The following is a 25,508-nucleotide window of genomic DNA, read 5'->3' on the forward strand; positions in this document are numbered from 1 at the left end:
GAGAGAAGACTGTATATTTGAAAAATTAAATCTTTCTCTATACAGAAGGCTTTTTGTGGGTTATCAGGATCGCTGAACTAGGTGAAACATGGGAGGACACTGTTTGCAGGAACTGCTGCCTCATGCACATGGTTATGAAATACAACACAACTTGGCGAGTACCCAATCTTGGCAGAGTTGTTTTAGCAAAGTTGTTGCAATCTGCAAGGTCATAATAGACATGGACACAGTGAATTAAAGTTTGAAAGGGAGTCTTGTAGAGCCTATGTCACATCATGGAAAAGTCAACCTCAAATATTGTGTGGAATAGTGAACTTGCTCCCTAAAATTTACAAAGAACTTGACAGCATGAGACGACTTATCTCTATGACATTGCATCCTCTCTGGCATGGATGCATATAGTGATTCAGTCGAAAGTCTTTGTATCCTCTCCTAAGTCAAGCTGGCCCACAACCCTCATAACAGCCTTGATATCATGGATATTGGCACTGACGAGGAGTTGAAGTCTGAGCTTGTCCTAAACATGTTCTATCTGGGAAAGATCTGAGGACCTTGACAGCCACAAAATTGCACCCCAATACTGTAGCACGATAGGTAAGATGTGCGGGCACAGAGTGGGTGTTGTGCCATCAAGGTTCCCTTGTTCGTCACCAGTTGTGATATGAAGCCATACCCAATGGCTGCCCATAACATAATGCCAGGAGTAACACCACTGTACCTCTCCAAAACTTTCAAAGAATGAGATCTCTCTCCCAGTTACTGCCATACTATCTGATGATGGTCATCCAGAGTAGTGCATAGAAACAGTTCACCAATGAATGCAATGCCATTCATCAACAGCCTGTGCTTTCCAGTTACAACACCACTGAAACAGCAGCCATTTGTGTCATACTGTTGACAGCAGCCTACTCATGGTACGATATTTCCATAGTCCGGCTGCTGTTAGTCTTACACTAACAGTGCAGGATGACACAGAATGTTGCAGGGAGTCCATTACTTGTCCTCTGATGGCAGACGTAGATATGAAATGTGTTAAGACACGCTTGGTGCACAAATGACAATCCTGCCTTGTAGTTGTGAGATGTGGTCAACTGTAACCCTGACGAAGAGTATGCCTGGACTCACATTCCTGTGCAGTCCAACAATGGGCCACTGTCATATCCAAATGCTCCACAAATATGGATAGTGTGAAATTCAACTAGATGGCCACATTGGGACCCACAATGAGGCCTTTTCCAGACTTTGTCAGCTACTTAAAACACTGTCTCAAATGAGTGTGCAGCATCTCCGTGTCTTTCACTGTGATCACTCAACATCTAACTCTGTTTGTGCCCCTTATATACTCTACTAGGCCTGGTAACAACACTAAACATGAAAAACGCTAATGCACTCTGATGGTGGCCGGTCATCCTACCTATAACAGAATATTGTAACTCTTAATCATTGATATCTGACCATGTCTTCTGAGTGCTTCACTTGTTTCTGTCAGGCGTTGTATTAGGGAGTAGTTTTAAATGTGTTATCACAGTGGGTGGCTCATACAATTTTTATTTTTTTCGTAAGTGATCGTCCAGTCATATATCTTTTTCATATTATTTTAGCTTTCCTCCTAACATATCCATGCTTTTTCCCCTTTTTAAAAAACGTTTTAGAACATTTGACCAAATTTAATCTTACAGATTGCATGATAGTGTGAATGCGAGGGAGTACATGAGTGAGATTGGGAGAGTAAGAGTGTAATTCTGAACGAGATTTTAGTATTTCCCTTTTTAATATTTTAAATTAACCACTTTCTCCTCTAATTATTTTAATGAGGGTGATGATGCCCCTGTAGATATACACCCATGAACTGACTGACTGGAGTGCGAAAGGGTGAGAAAGTGTCGTTTATATCCAAGCTAAAATTAAGAGAACATCCAAGAAATACACAATACCCATGAACTGACTGACTGGAATGCGAAAGGATGAGAAAGTGTCGTTCATATCCTAGCTAAAATTAAGAGAACATCCAAGAAATACACAAGGTCCATCGACGAGAGTCTGGGCTGCAACACTCTTCACTAGAATTCGATTTTTCTTGTCTCCTGATGTTGTTGTAAGTTCAATGTTTTCTATAGTTTTGTAGACTGTTGTGCGGCTACAATGATACCTCCTGTAGGGCATGTTGGCGGCGTTCAATGCAGTTGCCTGTGCAGCAGCAAGACACAGAATGAGCGCAGCGCGCTCGCTTATATACTGTGCGAGGACATTGACCCCCCCCCACTCTCTCTCTCTCTCTCTCTCTCTCTCTCTCTCTCTCTCTCTCTCTCTCTCTCTCTCTCTCTGAACAGGAGTCATACATAGATTGGCCCTTTCATTTTTAGACACTTGTTATGATAATATCATTTAAATAATTTGTACTGGCATAAAATGGGAAAATCAGGTGTTCCAAACACTGTTCAAAAATAGCAAGTTATATAGCTTTGCACAATGTAGATGCATATAACAGTGTTAGCCAAATGGAGTGTTTATCACCATTATGGTGCCGGATACTTAATCAAGCAGTGATATTAACAAACCAGTCTGTATGAACCATTAATCAAACTTGATTGGACAAATCATCTGCTTTTGGTTGTTGATGGATGCAATACACTGGTAATCAAAATACTACAATCCACCAACAGGAAAGGTATAAGAGAAGCTAAAATCTCTGTTAACTTTTGATAATTTGAAACTTGAGCCAGGGAAAAGTTCAAATTACTGAGAGTTCAAAATAGTAGCAATTCAAATAATTGAGAAGGATGGTCGAAAAATTCAAACAAACTGAGTTTGTAGTATATAAATATATATATTCATCTTTTCTTAAAATAATGTGTGGTACATACAGGGTGTGTTTCAAAAGTTTCAAGACTTAACTGAGAATTAGAAATCTATTGGACATTTAAGTACAGCAGACTAAAATTCTTCAAAATGTGATCCTCCAGCATCAACACAGCACTGCCAGCGCATCTTCCACTGTTTGTAGCCCATCTGGAAGGCCTCTGGTGTCATGCTGTCAAGGGCTCTCATCGAATCCTGCTGGATGGTGTCGATGAAGTCAAATCGCTTCCCTTTTAGGCCTATCTTGATTCGGAGGAACAGGAAAAAGTCGCTTGGAGCCAAGTCAGGTCTGTAGGGTGGCTGTGGCAATGCTGTCACATTGAACTTAACCAAAACTTCAGCGGTATGCGCGTGATGTGTGAGCAGGCGCATTGTTGTGGTGGAGAATCGAATCGCCCTTGATCGCCGGGCAGACGTGACGAACTCGATCCCTCAAGCGGTGGAGCACTCCAGTGTAAAAGTCACCTGTGACAGTCTGTCCACGAGTAACAAATTCCTTGTGAATCAGTCCTTTACCATCAAAATAAACAATCAGCATGCACTTCACACAAAATGTGCTGATGCGAGCTTTCTTGTGTTTGGCGAGGAAGCAATGTGCCATTCTGAGGTTTGATGTTTCGACTCAGGATTGTACTTGTAGACCCAGATCTCATCACCAGTAACCACTTTCTCCAGAAGGTTCGGATCAACATTCAACCGTTGGAGCATTTCCTAGCAAACAGTCATGCACCATTTCTTCTGATCCACCAACAAACCTTTTGGCACCAGTTTGCCACACACTTTTTGCATAATCAAATTCTCCATCACAATCCTCCACACTGTACTCTGACTGAGTCCCAGTTCATTGACAATTAATCTAGTACTAAGATGACGATCATGGTTTAGAAGTTCGCGTACTCTCTCCACATTTTGATCCGTTCGGCTTGATGATGGCCTCCCAGAGTGGTTGTCGTCTTCAGCAACCCCACGGCCATCTTTGAATCGTTTGTGCCACATGAAAACCATTGCAAGGGGCTTGGCTTCTTCCTTAAAGGTCTCTTGAGTCATACCGAGAGTCTCCGTCGCGATTTTGTTCAGTTGCACACAAAACTTAATCGTATAACACTGTTCCAAGTGCTGCTCCATTTTCGCCTCTCCAACTTTTCGACCGAGGTCAATTACACCCATTCACACTGCAAGTGATGCACACTCTCCAGGGTTCCGGAAGCAACTGCACAGCGTCAGTTCATTCCCTGAGATCCCCCACTACTTCCCCCACCCGACGGAACTGGTCTGCACGCACTCCCCTACTCGGAAATGGATCAGTCTTGAAACTTCTGAATCACACCTTGTACATACATATTGAAAATATGCCAGTGAAAATGTTACATGTCATTTTGAAAAATAATCGATGATTTTCTTCTGGGAGAGCAACTTCCATCTAGTATTGTTCACTGAATTTTCGAAGGTGATGAGTGCTGAGAATAAATCGTCACTCGTTTCCATTTTGAGGGTGTAGGAGCATAGGGCATGCACAGATGATCTCACTTCATGCAATGTGACTAGGGGATGGTTGTTGTTCTTTGTTATCTTCCTCTACCTCGTACTGACAGGCCAACACTTCAGCATTGCTTAGAACACTATGGACACAGATGTCATCATCAGTATGAACAAAATATTCAAAGGTTAATTCACCACAGCTGGGTGGAAGTTCCTGCGACGACTTATGGCTGATAGATTAATGAGTGTGCTAAGGCTATCATTTTTCCAGGCCTTATCCATCATCTTTCTAGCAATCAAAACTGTTATGGTCACCTTCTCAACTTTTTCAGTGCTGTCCAGCATAAGTAAAACAATTTATCTGTGGTAGAGTTTTAAAGTTTTATACTATGACCTGGTTCAGTGGTTGCAACGTTGATGTCAGCTGGGAGGGGGAAAAAATTAATTTTACATGATTTCATGGTGGTAGGTTGTTATGTATGGTGTATTTGTCCAAAAACAGTAAAATTTTGTGTTTCTATTTTTCATATCACTGTAACTGAGGTCAGCCAGTCATTAAACAATTCTGTTGTCATCTGTGATTTTTTTCGTTTTAGTGATGAGTTGTGGGAAGCAATTTCATTCCCTTGAAACAGTGTGGTTTCACTTTTTTTCCTACTGAGAGTGGTTCCCCTTCTGAGATTCATCGTTACAGGCTAGAAGGACAGTTATTTTGCCCTCTCTCAGTTTTCCTCCATGCTACTTTCTTTCTTTGAATAATGGGGTGCAATCAGGAAGACACGAAAAAAAAAAAAAAAAAATAAAACCTGTTTCATCTGTGTTGAATATGTTGCATATGTCATAACTATTTGAAAATTGTTTTTGTCCGTTCAGTACTGGCATTCTCTCCACAGATTATTTTTAAAATGTTAGTGTGACTTTTTGAAAATCTGGACCCCACCCCTCATTTGATGAAAATCCCTCAGTTCCAAGAGACTGAGCAGAAGACTTGGCTATTTCTTTCGGTGTGAAACCACTCACGGGAATGTTTTGCCCTCCACACTTATTTATCCACTTGAGCAAACACTCATGAAGTTGGGATATTCACCCCAGTGTGACCCTTTTCTTCCTGTGCATGAGAGACTTCCAGTGACTCTATTTTTTAAATCATCAAAAATGGTAAAATAGCAAACAGTTTTGAAACATCTTGTTTCAATATTACACTCTCCTCAGCTTCAATACCAAGCTCTTTTTCATTAATTTAAGTCACTTGTTCCTTCTAGCGCTAAAGGCTTTTCACAGTTTCAAGAAACATGGATTGTCTACAACACAGTATGTAAGCACACTACGGACTGAATAGGATATAGGTCAGAGAGAGAGGAAAAAAAGGTGATCTGAGCCTGTGTTTGGAATCACAGAAGTAGGGGGACTTTCCTGGGAATTATAGTAGTAGGGGACTTCAAATTAAAAGAGTGTGGAAGCCCTGACTTCAAGTTGTAAAGTTTTTGCATGATGCCCTCACCACTACAACTTCGAATTATCAATGGGACCAAAACACGTTGTCTTACACATTGATTTTTTTTTAGCTTATTGAGTATTTTTCTGGAGACCAGACAAAAATTTCAAATTGTTGAGTGTTTCAAATTATCGAATGTCACATTATCGAGAGTTGACTGTTTTAATTTTGAGTAATATTAAAAGGCTAGCATTTTGTACTTAAGCAGTCACCATTTCTCATATTTAGTGCCATAGTAATTAGTAATTGTGGATGTTCTGCAAATAATATTGTTATGGTAGTTTGATATGTCTGTGCCATTACTTTCATTACGCACAGTATATTGTCATGTTGAAACCACAGTCAAGACCAAATCCAAAGTCAGGATCATCACTGAAGTGCAACAGTCAGCACTGAAAGCATATTTATTACTGACATCAATATGCAGTCAAAACAGAGCAGAACCCCGGACGGAGAGTGCAGCTATTTATACAAACATAAAATATTGCAAAATGCTAGCATTTATACAAACACTGAATATTCCAGAATATACAGCACTACAAACAAGGTATTTTGAGAAATTTCCGGAAATGATAAATATTATGTAACAAATAATTGCTGGTTGTTGGGTTTGAGTTGGTAACCTGCAACATGACAGCCAGCAATGTTAAGAACTACTCTACACTGTATGCACCATAGTTCATGGAGAATCAGGAACCCAGTGTTTCAGAAGTTCTTGTTGGAGCTGACTACAGCATCCTAGATTTGGATCTTGTGAATATTCCCCTGTATAGTGGTGCTGATAGATCCTCACATTCTGGTCTTGTTGTTACAGCCTCTTCCCTACTATGAGCCTTGCATCCAAGTTTCACAATGGTCAAGTGAGTCTTTGGTTTTCTTGAACATCCCATTGTTGCTCTGCACCTCTGGACTGTTGCAGGGCTCCAAATTGAGGCCAAGAATGATGTCTTTGAGCTTTTGTCTTCTTGGTGAAGGCTCATAATCCTTGACTTGATATGTGACACCCAATAAGTGCCAAAGGTCGTGATACAGCCCAAAGTGGTATTAAAGTAACGTTTTTGATAGTCCCACTTCCACACAGTCATAAAAATTTTTTCTATGTCTTCCAAGCTGTATCTCACTGGCTGGTGCCTGGCACTGGAGCATTTTCGGTCTTCTTCTTGGGTGTCCAGTGTCTGCATGGGAGCCAGTTACCTTGCTTCTTTGGTCCTAGTGATAATGTGTTTCACATAGTCATCCTGAGTATTGTCTGGTTGAGACGGGAACAGTGTATCCATTGTTATTTCGGCCTTGCAAGCATAGAGCAAAAAGGACAGCGGGAAGCCTTTAGTGTCATGCTTCGCCGTGCTATATATGAATGTCATGATGGGCAGTATCGTTATCCCAGTCTCTATGTTCGTCATCAACAAACTGTGAGAGCATATTTGCAACAGCTTACTGAAGCATTGGTAGGCAGTTGTCATACCGTGGATGCTGCAGCAAGGTGAAATTACTTCTGATACTAGTCTAGACAGGAAACTTCTCCACATTCAGAGATAATCACATAGGGTGCCCCATGCTTCAATTTGTGTCTTCTACCAGGAACCGTGCAATTTCCAGAGATTCATGAAGTCAGCACAGCTTAAGTGACAGCATAGTTGGGGAGGTAGTCATTGATTCCTATTTGTCGACTTTAGGACCATCTTGAAGAGGTTTATTCTAATTATGTGGAATGGTGGTGCTGCAGGTGTGATTTGTACCATATGACCCAAACGTAATTATATCAAATACTTAAGTCGTTACCATTCCTTACTTTATCTCACATAATGTCTAATGTATCGGTAGAGACCTAGCCAATATTATGTCCCTATGATTCTGCCAAGAATCCCAGGTGATCGTATGTTGGAGGGTCATGGAAATACTTCAGGTGACCTGGAATGATGAGCGATCATGTACACTCCGTTGCATCATAGCTCCTCTTATGTAAAGTACTGTTTATTAATTAGATTTCTCCTTTTGTCAGTTCTTTCTTTTGCATGGCTTCTATGGTTTTCAGCAGGGCTGAATCTTCCTTCTGCTCTAATAGGAACAGCGTCTTGGGTAAGTGGTTGTGATGTTGGGCTACTCAGGCGAACCATGTTCAAAATTCTCTTGTCTCTTGTGCCCTTTTTCTTCCCCCCGCCCCCACAATGTTGGTGATAGTAGGTGAGATACCACATAGACATCTCACAGAAATTAAAACAATAAACAAACAGTTGTGAACTATGTTACAACAAAGGAATTCAAAGTCAAGACTTCCAAAACAGAATGCAACTTCAAAAATGTTAAAAACATATGTTTTGACAGAGCACAGAGGAACTATGTGATTGTGAAACTGTTGTGTTCATTTGTTACAGCTTATGTGACGAACTATTATGTTTTCATCATTTCCTTAGGAGTGATCACATTCTCATTCATACAAACATCTATACGGGGCAAGGAGGCCCATCTCACTCACTTACCAGTCGTACAAATTGGGTGCATCGACAAGAGATTCCTGTCATATGACACACATACTGTCACTAATGCTATGTATGACACACCAGATGCATTTTCTGGTGGAGGATTTGGTTGACTTGTCACCTTGTCATCAAACATTTGCAGTTCCTATTTGAAAGCCACTTCCTTTCACTGCTAATAGTGTGGCTGTGCAGAATTAACTGGCATTATAGGTTCCTACCTTACAGCTGCTGCAAATGGACATTACTTGACACAGACACAAATATGAATAAAATGAACAGAAGAAAGAAAGAAAAAAGTAAAATACACGAGGGAGGTTTGAACGCAGCTTGCCCTCTTGGCAGACCAACACCTTCACCACTTAACAATGATGTTATGGCTGTTACACTCAACTCAGTGTTGCAGTTATTGAGCTTGGGCCATTCACTGTTTCTATTTATTTTTTATTTTTCTTCTTCACAATTCAGTACACCTCCTTTAAGTTTTTACTACTAAATGTGAAGGGTTGTGATGGGGAGATTCCTTTGTCAGTAGCAGTGTCATTTAATTAAGCGATGACAGATATCATTCACTCTTCGATCTTCTGCTAAAGGATTCCTTGAAAGGCAGTAGGTGCACGTGTCTGTTTTTGTATACCACTAGCACATCATACACCTCAAGCCTCATTGCCCAGCACCTGTTGACATGGCAGACTCTTCAGACTAGTCAGCCAGTATTGAGAACAGTGGTCCATCACAGTGGTGAATGTTTTACCATATAAATATGGCTGGATCTTCTTGTTAGCCCAAACAACTGCAAGGCACTTTTTCTGAATTGTAGAGAAGTTCATCTCCCACTTGTAGAGAACTCTGGAAACATAAGCCATGACCTGTACCGCACCTTGCTCAGTTTGTACTAGGTCTGTCCCTATCCCACTAACATTCATGTCTGTGTGAAGTTCTGTCTCGGCATTCTCATCATACAGTGCAAGGGATGTATCTTGGTACAGAAGTTCTTTATGAATCCCCAATAGTATGAACACGTTCAGAGAAAACTTCTCATGTCACTAATGTGCTGAGGAGTTGGAAAATCTGTGACTGCTAAGATTTTTGTGTCTTGTATGGTGATGAAGCACCTTTTTCAGATTCAGATGGAGTCCTGCAGTCTGAACACACTTCAATGCAATTGTCAGGCAGCTTAGATTTCTTCAAATGTCTTAAAAAAAGTATCATGCAGATAATAAAGACATGTCGTTCATTTAAGATGTCAAAGCAGGCTGTCCACTGTATGCTTGAAGGTGGCTAGTGTGTTGCATAGTTCAAATGGCATAATTTGAAACTCATACAGGATACGTAATGTTATGAAAGTAGACTTTTCTAAATCAGCCTTGTCAACCATGATCTGCCAACAGCCTGTCTCTGTCTCTATGGCTATATTAAGAAAGCCTTTCCTCCTTTCAAGTAGTCTAGGTTGTCATTAATGTGCAGCGATAGATAAGACATCATTTTTTGTGATTTCCTTATGTTATTGGCAGTCGACAGGGAAGTACTATGTGCTGTCCTCCTACACGCGGATCACAGGAGAGGACCCAGGATATTCCGAAGGTTCAGTGATGTCATCTTGCAGCATCTTCTCCCCTTCATCTTAGATTATCCGTTATTCAGATTGTGACATCCTATATGAGTGTTTGATAAATTGGTGGATGATCTCCAGCATTGATGCAGTGTTTTCCCATGGACCGCATGGTCTGCCTTTTCTCCACTCTGGATTTGAAAGTACCCAAAATTTCGTGCAGAGTGCCTAACACCTATCGACATTGTTCCTCGGTGAGGTTAGACCCTATTAACAGTTCAACACTGAGAGTGAGTCTTCATCAGTGGCACGAAGCTGCCCTTACTAGACTGGTTTGGCTGCCCATATGCACAGACTTTTAAGGATGGGTTGTAGCAGTTCATGACAGTTAGGGATCCAAACCTTTCCTTGACATTCTAAAATACTTACGACCATTGCTTGCATGTAGACTGCATTTGTGACCCTGGGTAGCTTTGTACAATTGACAGAAGCTTCACAGTTTAACTGAGCATCTCAAATGACTGGAACTTGTCTCGTTGATGATGGCAGGATAACAACATGTTCAAAGGCACACAACTGCCCAGAAAATCTTCATTGTGTGCGCTTGTTGGAATAGGTTTGTCAGTCTGGAGCTCTGATCTTCCACAGTCTATGTCTGCCTTTGATGCCACCAAGAATTTTCATCAGAGAATAACATTGTGATGTATTCTGTTAAAACAACAAATTCAAAGGTTTCTGTTCTGTCATTGATAGTTATTCATGCAGTACATGCTTTTGTCAGTTGGACATATTTCCCACTTGCAGTTTTCATCACAATCAATTTTGTATCACAAAACATAGTCTTCTTTTGCTGATGACGAGAAGTGTCCAGTATTACCAAAAAGCAAGCCCCTGATTCAACTAACACCTAGACAGGTTGGCTGTCAGTAGTGATATCAGTGAGGTTTCTTGGCGTTTTGGTGACTGTCATTGATGGAAGATTTGCATCTGTGGCAGCCTCACCTCCATTGGAGGTCACCTCACATTGTTTTGCTGAAGTCGGCAGCTAGATGATCAGCTGGTACCTCTGTGTGGTGATGCAGAATGGCTACTGCATGTTGAGGAGTGACCTTGTCCACACTACAGCAATGGGCTCGGTCCCACATTTGACTATAATTGTCCGCAGTTGACTGGAATGAGTAGGACTGTTAAGACAGTTGACATCTTGCAGCATAATAGTCATCAAACAGTCATCTTCTCTCCCTGCAGTATTGTATAATGTGTCCACTGCATCCACAGTGAAAACATAGCAGTGTTTTGCCCTCTATCCTCCAAATGTCTGTTCTTCTGTGGGGCATATTACTTGATGGAGATGTTGGGTGTACCTGTGTTGGTGAGATGCTGGGTTGTCATTTCACAGTTGCGGCATAAGAATAAGTTGGTAGAGTCCAGTCTTCATGGAACATTCGACTAGTGGAGGAGATTTGTGATAGAGGTTGATACACTGTTTCTTTGATATTCTCTGTTACCTCCTGACATATGGTGTCCAATACTCAGAGCTGGTACCTCTTGTGTAATAAGTCCAAATTTCTGGCTGCATACAGAGCTTACTGTCTGGAATATGAGAGGGGCAAGCTCATGGTGGTCTTCCACAACAGCCATATCTACATGTACATCTGCATCTATACTGTGAAGACCACTATGAAGTGCATGGCAGAGGGTACATCCCACTGTACCAGTTAGTAGGGTTTCTTCCTGTCCTATTTACGTATAGACTGCAGGAAAAATGATTGTTTAAATGTCTTTGCATGTGATCTAATTAATCTAATCTTGTCCTCAGGATTCCTGTGTGAGCGATAAGTAAGAGGCTGTAGTATATTCCTAGAATCATCATTTGAAGCTAGTTCTTGAAACATTATTAGTAGTGTTTCTCTGGATGGTTTATGTCTGTCTTCAATAGTCTGCCAGTTTAGTTTCTTCACCATCTCTGTAAACACTCCCACAGGTCAAAAAAACCTGCAACTATTTGTTTTGCCCTTCCCTGCATGTGTTCAATATCCCATTTCAGTCCTATTTGGTATTGGTTCCATACACGTGAGCAATATTTCAGAATGAGTCACACAAGTGATTTGTAAGCAATCTTGTTTGTACACTGACCACGTTTTTCGCAGTATTCTACTAGTGATCTGAAGTCTATCACCAGCATTATCCATGACAGCCTATGTGAAATTGCATTTCATGCCCCTACAGAGTGTTACACCCAGGTATTTGTAGGAGTTGGCCACTTTCAACTGTGGTTCATTGATTGTGTAGTCAGAGGATGCAAGTTTTTTTGCAAAGTGCATGATTTTAAGTTTCTGAACATTTGAAGCAAGTTGTCAGTCTGCGCACCACTTTGAAATCTTATTAGATCTGATTGAATATTGTTGCAGCTTCTTTCCGTCATACTTCATTATAGATAACTACATGATGTGCAAAAAGCCTGAGGCTACAGTCTATATAGTCCGCAAGGCCAAAGGCCATTAATATGCAACATGAACAGCAAGGGTCCCAACACACTTCCCTGTGACCCACCCAAAGTTACTTCTACATGTGATAATGATCCTCCATCCAAGATAACATTCTATGTTCGCCCTACTAAAAAAATCCTCAGTCCAGTCACAAATTTTGATTGATACTCTACATGTCAGTAACCATAGATGTGGCACAGAGTCAAATGGTTCTCGGAAATCAATAACTACGGCACTTACCTTATTGCCTTGATTCATAGCTTTCAGTATGTCATGTGAGAAAAGTGAGAACTGTGTTTTACGTGATTGATGTTTTCAGAATCCATGTTGGTTGGCATACAGGAGATCATTATGTTTGAGGTACCTCATTATGTTTTAGCTCAAAATATGTTCTAAGAGTCTACCACAAACCGATGTTGACGATATTGGACAGTAGTTTTGTGGATCACTTGCACTACTCTTCTTATAAAGGGGTGTGGCATGCTTTCTCTCAACTACTGGACATGGTTTTTTGTTAGAGGGACCTGAAATAGACTATAGTTAGAAGAGGGGCTAACTCAACCACAAATTCAGTATAAAATCTGAAAGGGATTCCATTAGGCCCTGGAGCTTTGTATTGTTTTAATGATTTCAGCTTTTCCTCAGCACCACTGACATTAACACTTGTTTCATTCATCTTTTCATTGGGAGCTTCTCACGAGTTTCCCTTTGCAAAGGAACATTTAAAAATGGAATTAAGCTTTTCTGCTTTTGCGTTGTTACCCTCAATTTATATTCTACCACGATAGTCATTGAAGGCTTCACACACTGTGCTCTTGACAAATATGTTTCATTCAGCAGCTCTCTAGCTGTAGTCCTATGCTTTGTTTTACACCTATTAATTTAGAAGTTCCTTTACAGTCACTGTATACCATGGATCCCTTCCACTATGAACTTTTCTACTGGGTGCATACGTATCCAGTGCATCATCAACTATTCTTTTAAACTTGAACCGTAGTTCCTTCACATGCTCCTATCCTATGCTGAAGGTCTCAGGTTTCTAGTTGAGATTTGAAACGACAGCTTTTTTTATTTTGTTTGCTGAATGTACATATCTTTATATTTGTTTTAGTTGTCCTTTGTACTCATACTATGGTAATCATTGTTACCACAAACACATCATGGTCACTGATACCAGTTTCTGTGTGAACATCCTCAAAGAGGTCAGATCTATTTGTTGCCATTAGATCTAATAATGTCCATCATGGATGGGATTCTGCACCATCTGGTCTAGGTAGTTTTCAGAGAAGGCATACAGTAATGTTTCACAGGATGCCTTGTCACATTCACCACTAGCAAAACTGTAGTTTTCCCAATTGATTATTCAATGATTAAAGTCTCCACCAATGATTACAGTTTGATTGGGGAACTTATATGCAAGCAAACTGAGATTTTCTCTAAAGTTTTTGTTTACGTCAGGAGGTGCGTCTGGTAGGCAATAGAAGGGTCCGATTACCATCTTATAAACCACAACCCCCCCCCCCCCCCCCCCCCCCCCCCCCGGTATTCGGATCTCTGGGTGGGGACTACTCAGGAGGACGTCATTATCAGGAGAAAGAAGATTGGCGTTCTGCGGATCAGAGCATGTAATGTCAGATCCCTTAATCGAGCAGGTAGGTTAGAAAATTTAAAAAAGGAAATGGAGTGGTTAAAGTTAGATATAGTAGGAAGTAGTGAAGTTCGGTGGCAGGAGGAACAAGACTTTTGGTCAGGTGAATACAAGGTTATAAATACAAAATCAAATAGGCGTACAGCAGGAGTCGGTTTAATAATGAATAAAAAAAAAAAGGGAGTGCTGGTAAGCTACTACAAACAGCTTAGTGAATGCCTTATTGTGGCCAAGATAGGCACGAAGCCCATGCCTACTACATTAGTACAAATTTATATGCCAACTAGCTCTGCAGATGACGAAGAAATTGAAGAAATGTGTGATGAAATAAAAGAAATTATTCAGATAGTGAAGGGAGACAAAAATTTAATAGTCATGGATGACTGGAATTCGGTAGTAGGAAAAGGGAGAGAAGGAAACGTAGTAGGTGAATATGGATTGGGGCTAAGAAATGAAAGAAGAAGCCACCTGGTAGAATTTTGCACAGAGCACAACTTAATCATAGCTAACACTTGGTTCAAGAATCATAAAAGGAGGTTGTATATATATAGAAGAAGCATGGAGATACTAACAGGCTTCAGATAGATTATATAATGGTAAGACAGAGTTTTGGGAACCAGGTTTTAAATTGTAAGACATTTCCAGAGGCAGATGTGGCCTCTGACCACAATTTATTGGTTATGAACTGTAGACTAAAACTGAAGAAACTGCAAAAAGGTGGGAATTTAAGGAGATGACACCTGGATAACTGACTAAACCAGAGGTTGTAAAGAGTTTCAGGGAGAGCATAAGGGAACAATTGACAGGAATGGGGGAAAGAAATATAGTAGAAGAGGAATGGGCAGCTTTGAGAGATGAAGTGGTGAAGGCAACAGAGGATCAAATAGGTAAAAAGACGAGGACTAGTAGAAATCCTTGGGTAACAGAAGAAATATTGAATTTAATTGATGAAAGGAGAAATATAAAAATGCAGTAAATGAAGCAGGCAAAAAGGAATATAAATATCTCAAAAATGAGATCGACAGGAAGTGCAAAATGGCTAAGCAGGGATGGCTAGAGGACAAATGTAAGGATGTAGAGGCTTATCTCACTAGGGGTAAGATCGATACTGCCTACAGGAAAATTAGAGAGACCTTTGGAGAAAAGAGAACCACTTGTATGAGTATCAAGAGCTCAGATGGAAACACAGTTCTAAGCAGAGAAGAGAAAGGTGGAAGGAGTATATAGAGGGTCTATGCGAGGGTGATGTACTTGAGGACAATATTATGGAAATGGAAGAGGATGTAGATGAAGATGAAATGGGAGATACAATACTGCGTGAAGAGTTTGACAGAGCACTGAAAGACCCGAGTTGAAACAAGGCCCTGGGAGGAGTAGACAACATTCCATTGGAACTACTGACGGCCTTGGGAGAGCCAGTCCTGACAAAACTCTACCATCTGGTGAGCAAGATGTATGAAACAGGCGAAATACTCTCAGACTTCAAGAAGAATATAGTAATTCCAAGACATAGCGAGGTGGCGCAGTGGTTAGACACTGGACTCGCATTCGGGAGGACGACGGTTCAATCCTGCGTCCGGGCATCCTGACTTAGGTTTTCCGTGATTTCCCTAAATCACTCCAGGCAAATGCCAGGATTGTTCCTCTGAAAGGGCAGGCCGACATCCTTACCAATCCTTCCCTAATCCGATGAGACCGATGACCACGCTGTCTGGTCTCCTTCCCCAAAACAACCAACCAATAATCCCAATCCCAAAGAAAGCAAGTGTTGACAGATGTGAAAATTACTGGACTATCAGTTTAATAAGTCACAGCTGCAAAATACTAATGTGAATTCTTTACAGATGAATGGAAAAACTGGTAGAAACCAACCTTGGGGAAGATCAGCTTGGATTCCGTAGAAATATTGGAACACGTGAGGCAATACTGACCCTACAACTTATCTTAGAAGCTAGATTCAGGAAAGGCAAACCTACATTTCTAGCATTTGTAGACTTAGAGAAAGCTTTTGACTATGTTGACTGGAATACTCTCTTTCAAATTCTGAAGGTGGCAAGGGTAAAATACAGGGAGCGAAAGGCTATTTACAATTTGTACAGAAACCAGATGGCAGTTATAAGAGTCGAGGGGCATGAAAGGGGAGCAGTGGTTGGGATGGAAGTGAGACAGGGTTGTAGCCTCTCCCCGATGTTATTCAATCTGTATATTGAGCAAGCAGTGAAGGAAACAAAAGAAAAATTTGGAGTAGGTATTAAAATCCATGGAGAAGAAATAAAAACTTTGAGGTTCACCGATGACATTGTAATTCTTTCAGAGACAGCAAAGGACTTGGAAGAGCAGTTGAACGGAATGGATAGTGTCTTGAAAGGAGGATATAAGATGAATATCAACAAAAGCAAAACGAGGATAATGGAATGTAGTCAAATAAAGTCAGGTGATGCTGAGGGAATTAGATTAGGAAGTGAGACACTTAAAGTAGTAAAGGAGTTTTGCTATTTGGGGAGCAAAGTAACTGATGATGGTCGAAGTAGAGAGGATATAAAATATAGACTGACAATGGCAAGGAAAGCGTTTCTGAAGAAGAGAAATTTGTTAACATCGAGTATAGATTTAAGTGTCAGGAAGTGGTTTCTGAAAATATTTGTATGGAGTGTAGCCATGTATGGAAGTGAAACATGGACGATAACTAGTTTGGACAAGAAGAGAATAGAAGCTTTCGAAATGTGGTGCTACAGAAGAATGCTGAAGATTAGATGGGTAGATCACATAACTAATGAGGAAGTATTGGTGCTACAGAAGAATGCTGAAGATTAGATGGGTAGATCACATAACTAATGAGGAAGTATTGAATAGAATTGGGGAGAAGAGAAGTTTGTGGCACAACGTGACTAGAAGAAGGGATCGGTTGGTAGGACATGTTCTGAGGCATCAAGGGATCACCAATTTAGTATTGGAGGCAGCGTGGAGGGTAAAAATCGTAAAGGGAGGCCAAGAGATGAATACACTAAACAGATTCAGAAGGATGTAGGTTGCAGTAGGTACTGGGAGATGAAGAAGCTTGCACAGGATACAGTAGCAATGATAGCTGCATCAAACCAGTCTCAGGACTGAAGAAAACAACAACAACAACAACAACAACAACAACAACCCATCCATGATACTGAGTCTTGCATTCAGCTTCAGTTTCTCTCAGTGGGTTTAACTTTCTTGTCTACTGCAACAAACACACCACCTCCATGACACATCATCCTATCATTTCAGGTACACCTATATTTTCCCCAAAAATGTCACTGCTGTCAACTTCAGGTTATAATCATCTTTCTGTACCTAGTATTCTGTGAGCTTCAGAGCATTTTAGTAGTGCTTCAAACTCTGGCACTTTGTAGCGAATGCTTCAGCAGTTGACTACTGGTATTTTAATACTGTCACCTATAGGAGGCATTTGTTTGGCTCTCTCGCTTACCCTTCTGGGTCTCATGCAGCTGTCATTATCTGAACTAGACGAAGAGTCACCTAATAAAAACCACCTTTGTGCACCACACACACTGTCAACTATCTGGATAGCAGCCTCTGATATCTCGTGCACAGCTGAGTCATGTAGGGGGAGAGACCATATAATTCTTAACCCCAATCCTTCCACCCAACTCAGAACTGGGGGGCTACTATTAGTTCTGGTGACAGTGCTGCAAATTGTGAGCTTCGCTGCTGCAAATTGTGAGCTTCGATGAAACTCAGGCTCATCTTCTCAACCTTCTCTGCCAATCTTGGAGCCCAGTGTTTGCCTCCTCTTGACATGGGACAAAAACAGGTTTCCCGAAAACGGTGAAGTGCGTCCCCGGGCTCAGTTTCAGTGAAAGACAGCACCTCAAACTTGTTGGTTAAGGGTAGCGGTATAACACCCTGAGTCTTCCCTAGTCCGTGTCTACCCTGTCAGGTTTTCAAGATCTACTGTTGACACACCACTCGCAGTCAAGTGAATGATTTATGACAAATCCCATTCTTCCGTAGAGGAGACAGGAACTACAGGAGAGGGTAGTACTTGAAGTACCTTTGGTACCACAAGTACACGACTCTTGAGAGCTATTCCGACACACCGATTTGCAGCAGCTGCCAATCATTTGACAGTAGTCAGTGTGATTTCCAGTTGCTTACAAACATCAACTAACTCAAACATGTTTAAGAACATCATTCATAGAGAGCTGTATTGTGGTTGAAGCAGTATTTTACAGGACAGTGAACAAATAATTTTAACTAAGACTGCCATCTCTTAATCTGTTGAGAAAAAAAATACTAATGCCCTATAAGAATCAAAGCAAATACACAAAATAAGATTTCAGTTAAGGCAACAGAAAAACCTGTTTTAAAAATTACTGGTTTCTGAAACTTTTTGAGATTAATTATAGTCACTAACAAAATTGCAAATAGAGTTAATTTACGATAAATATAGATAATATGTAATCTTGAAAGGCAAAATTAAATGCAACACTATATACTAGTTACAATATCTTCTACAGTAACTAAATCATAAATTCTGATTTAATGCTACAATTAGTTTATGGGCAGGACAATGTTAACTTCCCAGAATTCTCAAAAATGTATGTTTATTTGCATTTATATACACTAAAATTCAGGGTAATCTTCTCTGTGGCAGTAACTGTGAATCGCAAATGTTGATTTGCTATGGAATAGCTCTTAACTTTACAAATTTTCAAAAACATAGTTTTGTAAGCAACTGAAAATTCTCAGAAATAACATATTTCTCTTGCAATTATACAATGAAATTAGAGAATGATTGCTTTCTGTGAGAATAGACCTACTGTTCTCAAAAATTTTAAGAGCACAAATAAGTTTAATCCTACAACTGATGATAATAGTACAAGTTTATCATGGAACTCACAGATGATCAAAATTTCACAATACAAACAAGTATAGGGACCACATCTGTCATAGTACTTCCATCCCTTTTTTTGTAGATTCGCTGGCACCACTTGATGAATTCATCTGTCTTGTGACATCTTTTACTAGAAGACCTTGGTATGTGTCTTCTGTGATTTCTTTCATCAAGTGTGAGATTTTGTCAGCTTCTGTCAGATTCAGATTCACGATGTGGCATAGGACCAAAGCTTTCTGTATGCACTACTGCAACATTTTCACATGACATTTGTGCCCTGTTCTTGACTTGCTCTTCCACTCTTCACTAAGCTGCCTTGCTGCTAATTGTTGCCAAATGTTTTCTTCAGTTCGGCTTGGAACCTGTGCTAGTAATTTAACATCTCTTCATCCTCTCAAACCATTGCGGGGATGTGCCATGCAAGTAAAAGTACACATTTGCCAAGCACATTATATTATTGCACTGGTTGTAATTGGAGACTCAGTTGAATCCTTTCAGCCATTTTGTCGGTCCTGACCAGTATCTATAGAAAACACTGATAGATGCCTGATATGCAGCTGATTTACTGGTATTGGAACCCATCTGTCTCCTGAACACACAATCTTCAGAATGATGTACTGCTTGTATTCTGGTTGGCATTTGTGGGGGCAGCAGCTTTTAAATTACGTAATTGGAGCCGTGGTGATGTAGATGTTTTGAAGTACCCAGCATCTCCGTCAAACTGTGTCATGTCGAAACTCATAATCAAGTGCAAATCCAAAGGCAGAGTTGTTAATGTTGTAAAATACCTGGCACTGAAACCACATTTATTACTGACACCAGTGCACTGCCAGACCATAACTGAATTCCTGGACTGAGAATTCGGCTGTTTATACAAACATCGAATATTGTAGAATACTGGTACTTTTTAAACATCAAATGTTCCAGAATATACACACATTACAAACATAAGATATTTCGAGAACCTTCCAGAAATGATAAAATACTAAATAACAAATAATTGCTGGCTGTCGGATTTGGATTGACAACCCGCAGCCTGCCTGCCAGTGATGCTAATCACTACACTATGCTGCACCACTGTGTAGCAGTATCATCACTAAGTGCCCCAGTTGGAAGCATGATACAAACTGCAAACATCTCAAAAAATATGCCAGCAAATGGATAATTTGAGATAATTGTGAAATTGTTGTTACTGGCTGCTGTTGATTGATAATAATAGTTTGGAAAAATTATTGTATACTTCAGCAGAAATGCAATTTTTTTACTGAACAGTAAATACTGTCCTATGTTAAAATTACTGTACACTCATGCCCTGTAATAGCAGGTGTTAAGAATTTTGTTCTTGTATCTGACTGTAGTACTGTGCTGATCGCATTCAGTTATAAATTCTTCGAAACACCTTGTGATCGTTTCCAAATTGTTGAGTTGGATTTACAGTTCTTTGTTCCAGTTTTTCAACTGTGTTGGCAGGAGTGCTGTGCAAAACACTTTAAAGATTTAGATTAGTTAATCCTGAAGACTGTTGTGCAGGTCTGCCTCGACCTCTACCAGTTAGATTTCATTTCATTGTAACAGCAAAAGTGTGGCTTTTTTCCATTGTGCATGTGCCACACTCTCTGAAATTGCTCAGTGGAAACATCATCGACTATCTGTGTTCATTAAAGGCAACTATAATTCTACTGACATAACCATTACCATCTTTGTGGTCAGGTCGACATTTATGGACAGTGAAGTTAGCAGCGGATAGAAACAATGTGTTTTTAATTATTTTACTAACTGTTAATTTATCAGCTCACATTTACTGAGTAGTTTTGCTTCTCATATTGTCTACTTTCAACTGCTCCAATTTGTACCTTTAGTTATGATCCAGTCTCTCTCTCTCTCTCTCTCTCTCTCTCTCTCTCTCTGGGGATGAACTTCCATTAGATAATTAGATAACATGTATATTCACTTAACTGTATGTGTAATGACACATACAATGCTCACTTGTTTTGCTGATTGGTGTTAGTGAGAGGTGTACTGTTTCACTTTTATTCAACACAAGTAAGGCTCAGTAATTAAAGTATTTTCAGGTTGCCATACATTGATTGCTTCATATCACTGGTATTTTTACTTATATTAGCCATGGTTTCCCTACAGCGAATTCCATAAATAACACAAACCATCCTGCTGGAGGAACATCTGCAATTGAGCATTATAGTACAGGTTAAAGATACCACTTCAGGTTCTTTTTATTTTTGTTTTTCAATAGTTAAAACACGACCAGTTTTGGGGTCTTACATGCCTGACATCAGGTGTTATACTGAAAATAAACAAGAGATTGGAGCTAGTAATAGTTTTTACATAAAGTAATATGAATAAAAAAGCAAAAAAGAAAGAACTTCCCTATAACATTTTAAAAGACAGCAGTCAGGCAAGGTGTGATAAAACCTAAAACTTGGGTTTTGTTTCTTCAAAAAACCCATAAACAGCTCTCTTTGGTTCATTCCTTTCAAGCTGAGATAATACTCCATCTCCAATTTGCTTTGATGCCATGAGGCTATAAACCCTAATCAAAGAAAAAAGTTAAGTAACTTTTAAATAGATTCCACACATTCCACTCAAATTCACTCTCATGACTGAAAGTGGCCAATTCAGAAGTGTGTGTGTGTGTGTGTGTGTGTGTGTGTGTGTGTGTGTGTGTGAGAGAGAGAGAGAGAGAGAGAGAGAGAGAGAGAGAGAGATATACTGATGTTAAAGAAAAGGTTCTTACTAAACAGGAAGAATGTCATTTTTATAGTGGACAAGTCATACTGGAGAGTCTTGGAAGCTGTGGATACATAAAGAATGAACATTCTAGAATCTTTTCTGCACTAATTTCAAATTTGTGTTAGTAAGTAAACACGACCAGCCTTTAGTTTTTAACAGTTCTGTTACATTGTAACTTTATTATTATAATCTTCAAGTTGTTATAGGTACTGTAAATAATTCCTTGTAAAAATGTTTTTGTTTCTCTTTTGTAGGCTCTAGGACCAGATACTGTGTTGCGTCTTAATAAAGAGTACACAAACAAAAGGACAAAATTCAGAATTACTACTATCGCCCATAAAGAATCCCCACAAGAAATAGAACAAACCATATCTGCTGTGGATGAGGACAGAAAACTTTACTTACAGGCAGCAATTGTGAGGATTATGAAAAGCCGGAAAGTACTTAAGCACAATTGTCTGATTCAGGAGGTATGTCTATAAAATAAATGATCATTTCTCCAGTATTTCAATTCTGTTTTCCTGTAAATTTGTCAGCCTAGTGCATTCTTGGCATATGAAGAGGAAGAGATCAAGAGGTGCAAAGGCAAGAAGGCTAAAGGGAGAACAGAAGGCAAATAGTTGATTAGCACAATGAAGCATGAGGGGGAAAAAGTTACGTAAAAGGTAGGAGAGGTCAACTGGAATAACAGTGATAATGGTGTGAGTAAGGCTCATTTGGCAGTGATACATTGTAGGAAGAGTTAGCATGCATAGTGTTTATAAATTTGATTTTGTGAGAAGCCACAAAATACTTGCTGTATGCATATTGCAGATGTCAAAATATTGGTCTGTTGTCAACATTCTGTGTTACATAAAGTTCAGTAGTCATCATAATTTGTGAGACAGACATGTGTTGATGTGGTATACACATAGGAGGTAATTTATTTCCCCAAAGTAGCTTGATTAGCACTAGGAGGACCGGCATTAGCGAACTACCTAGAAGGACCGCTACCGGTCATTTTGACCGGTGAAGTTTTTCTTCTTTATTTTCAGTTTTACTTTTTAATTTGCTTCAGTACGGTGTCTTTATGGGTCAGTAGTGCATTACCCTATTGTACAAATGTGTTATGCTTAAAAATTTCTAGTAGAAAGTGTATTTACTTAATAAAAATGATTGAAGTAAGAAATACATTGTAAATACAAAATCATGTTTAACTAAACTTACAAATGTGAATAAGCATACAGTTTTACAGTAACATACTTCATCTGCATGTCTCATACTCAGTCAAAGCTCCAAACATATCATAAACATACATGTAGTACGAACAATAAAGAAAAATTGACACAAATTGCTGTAGCAATAACAAAAAAATAACATTTTCATCTCTGTATGACATCTTTTCAAACAAAGCCACTATCTTTGTCAATAAAAGGTTGTCCACATGTACTGACCACTTACACCACTTCCAGCACATGGACCACATACGAATTTCTTGCACTGCACACACAGATTTTTAGTTTTGATTGAACTTTTGCATCCTCCTATCTGGCAGGTCTTTCGTACCGGCACCTTACATATTTCAGTGGTCACGGTGAATGTATGCACAGGTCATTTCCTTGATTGTACATATGCAGAGCAGAGTTGTTCTGCTAATTTGGAAAGAAACATTCACCAGCCAACTTCTAATGTTGTCTTTCTGTAAAGGATCCAGGCATTGATTCCAGCACAGTCAAGGACATTGAAAAACATGTGCATAGACCATCTGTGGCAGCCAAACTTGACAATGTACAGATGAGATATCTGGTCCAGAATATCAACTCCAAATTTAGTGGTATTGTAGTTTCAGGCAGTTTCTTCTGTGGTTGTTCATCCACTGCAACTGACTGGTGCATTGTGCTCAATAGAAGAACATTTTTCTTGGTCTTCCCCTGATAGGAAGTAATTGTTGCATCGCCAGATTTGTATGAAATAGTATCATATAAAGATCCCTCCGACTTCAGCTGCTCTGCAATATATTTTGGGCTATGGAGAAACTGTAACGTGTTACATTTCTTCCTTTTGAAGTGTAAGGTTGCATAAGGCATGCAACAACATGCTCAGTAACAGGTATGCTACTGAATCTTTCACTTTTTTTTTTACCGAAGTAAGGAAACCCATTTGCCACATATTTACTACTGGCATCGGCTGGAACCCAGAACTACAGACCAAATTTGTTTGGTTTATTACTTATGTATTATATATAGCAGCTCAGAGCTTTGCATCGATAGAGCTACGGTTATAAATGCACCTGGTTTATAGTACAGAATCCAGTTACCTACAAATGAATTCAAGACTGGGGTAGGTGCTGAAGTCATCAGTCTGGCGTCTTTTGGCACGAATCTGCTTGTCATGAAATCTTAAAAACTCACATGACTTCTATGAACTTATTTCGTCTTACAGTTCGAGAAAAAAATGTCAGCCCCCACACTTGACACCACAGAAGTTTCAGGAGGAAATTCTTTCCTCCATACGCTCCACGTGCATACATTATAGCTAAGGCAGCTTCTAATTGGGCAATATCAAGTACCCATGTATCATCCTGGAGAAGTTCTCAGACTCTAATTTCTGTAAAGTTTTATTGTCTGTCAGCACTCGCCATGCCCTCAAGTAACTGCCTGCGACTATAAGTTTTGTAGCATTACATGTGGCCCAGGAATTTCTAACAACATGTTGTGGCACCCTAATCTTCCACGTGCATGCCCTGGTGCAATTTGAGTCCACACTTTTCTATACTGGGTTATTTGTGTGTTGTTATACAGAATATTCATATTCCGACTCTGATGATTTGCCTTGTTCGGTTTTGTTGGATTAATATTCTGTGCCTCCTTTATACTCTTTTATCACCCAACATTCAAAAATATCTTCTCCTCCTGAATTTTCTTCTCGTAAACTGTTCACATATTCACATAATTCAGTAATTCTTCATCCACACAAAAACAGTGGCTCACCATAATAATGAGGAGGAGCGCTAAACTTCTGCCCAGCACCACAGTGTATTGACAGAGAACAGCAATTAAAGTATGTCCACTCTTCCACTAAATAAAGTAAAATGGAGAGAGAGGCATACTAGGTACCATACTTTACAGAGATATAAAGACAAATGTAAACCTCTACACAGAAGAAAACATCAGTTCATAAAAAAAAAGGTCCGTAATATTTTATTTTATTTTATTTAACGCCTCAAAACGGGTAAACTGTCATTATTTCGTCAGAAACATTTTGGCACATCACAAATTGTTCAATTATTTCTAACGCATTTACTGCATCGTTAAATGTTATGGAGGAATGCTGAGGCTCTTCTGTATCATACTCATCATCAGTTTCTTCCTTGTCCAGGTCCCGAATGCACATTGAACTATCCCAGTGATAGTCGTGGGTTCTGTAGTGACGAGGTTTTCTTCAACGTTCACGTAATCCTCAAATGATGCCTGCTCTTCAAGTTGATTCCATTCCTCGCCATTAGGTGTAGGATCATCAGTACGATCATTTCCACCATGATTGTGGACTTCATTTCCAATCCGGCTTTTCGGAAACTGTTCCGAATGGTATCATCTGAAACTCTATGCCATGCAGCTGCATTGTAGTGCACTGCCTATCAGAAGAAACAATTTCATTAATAATTTTTCGAAGTGTTCTTTGGCTCCGGTAGCACAACATGAAATAAATAGCAAGGAAAAATCTTACCCATAAAATGTTTATTTTCATGTCTTCCATTTTTTCAATATTTACACACCTGATGACATGCTGCACAAGCATTTTGCGATAATGCAACAACTTGAAATTATGTATTACTCCAAGGTCAAGTGGCTGAAGCTCACTCGTGCAATTCGCTAGAAAGAATTCTACGGT

At 39.7% G+C, this 25,508-nt stretch overlaps 1 protein-coding gene across 2 annotated transcripts in view; it reads left to right on the forward strand.

Moving 5' to 3' along the window:
- LOC126298761 (cullin-2) overlaps positions 1-25,508 on the forward strand; it is a 168,831-nt gene that overhangs the window by 134,370 nt on the left and 8,953 nt on the right. For both annotated transcript variants that reach the window (XM_049990209.1, XM_049990212.1), the window contains exon 14: positions 21,893-22,108. In XM_049990209.1, coding sequence (XP_049846166.1) covers positions 21,893-22,108 — 216 coding nt within the window. The remainder of the gene's footprint in view (positions 1-21,892; positions 22,109-25,508) is intronic.

Source organism: Schistocerca gregaria, chromosome X (assembly GCF_023897955.1).
Source record: "Schistocerca gregaria isolate iqSchGreg1 chromosome X, iqSchGreg1.2, whole genome shotgun sequence".
Lineage (NCBI taxonomy): Eukaryota > Metazoa > Arthropoda > Insecta > Orthoptera > Acrididae > Schistocerca > Schistocerca gregaria.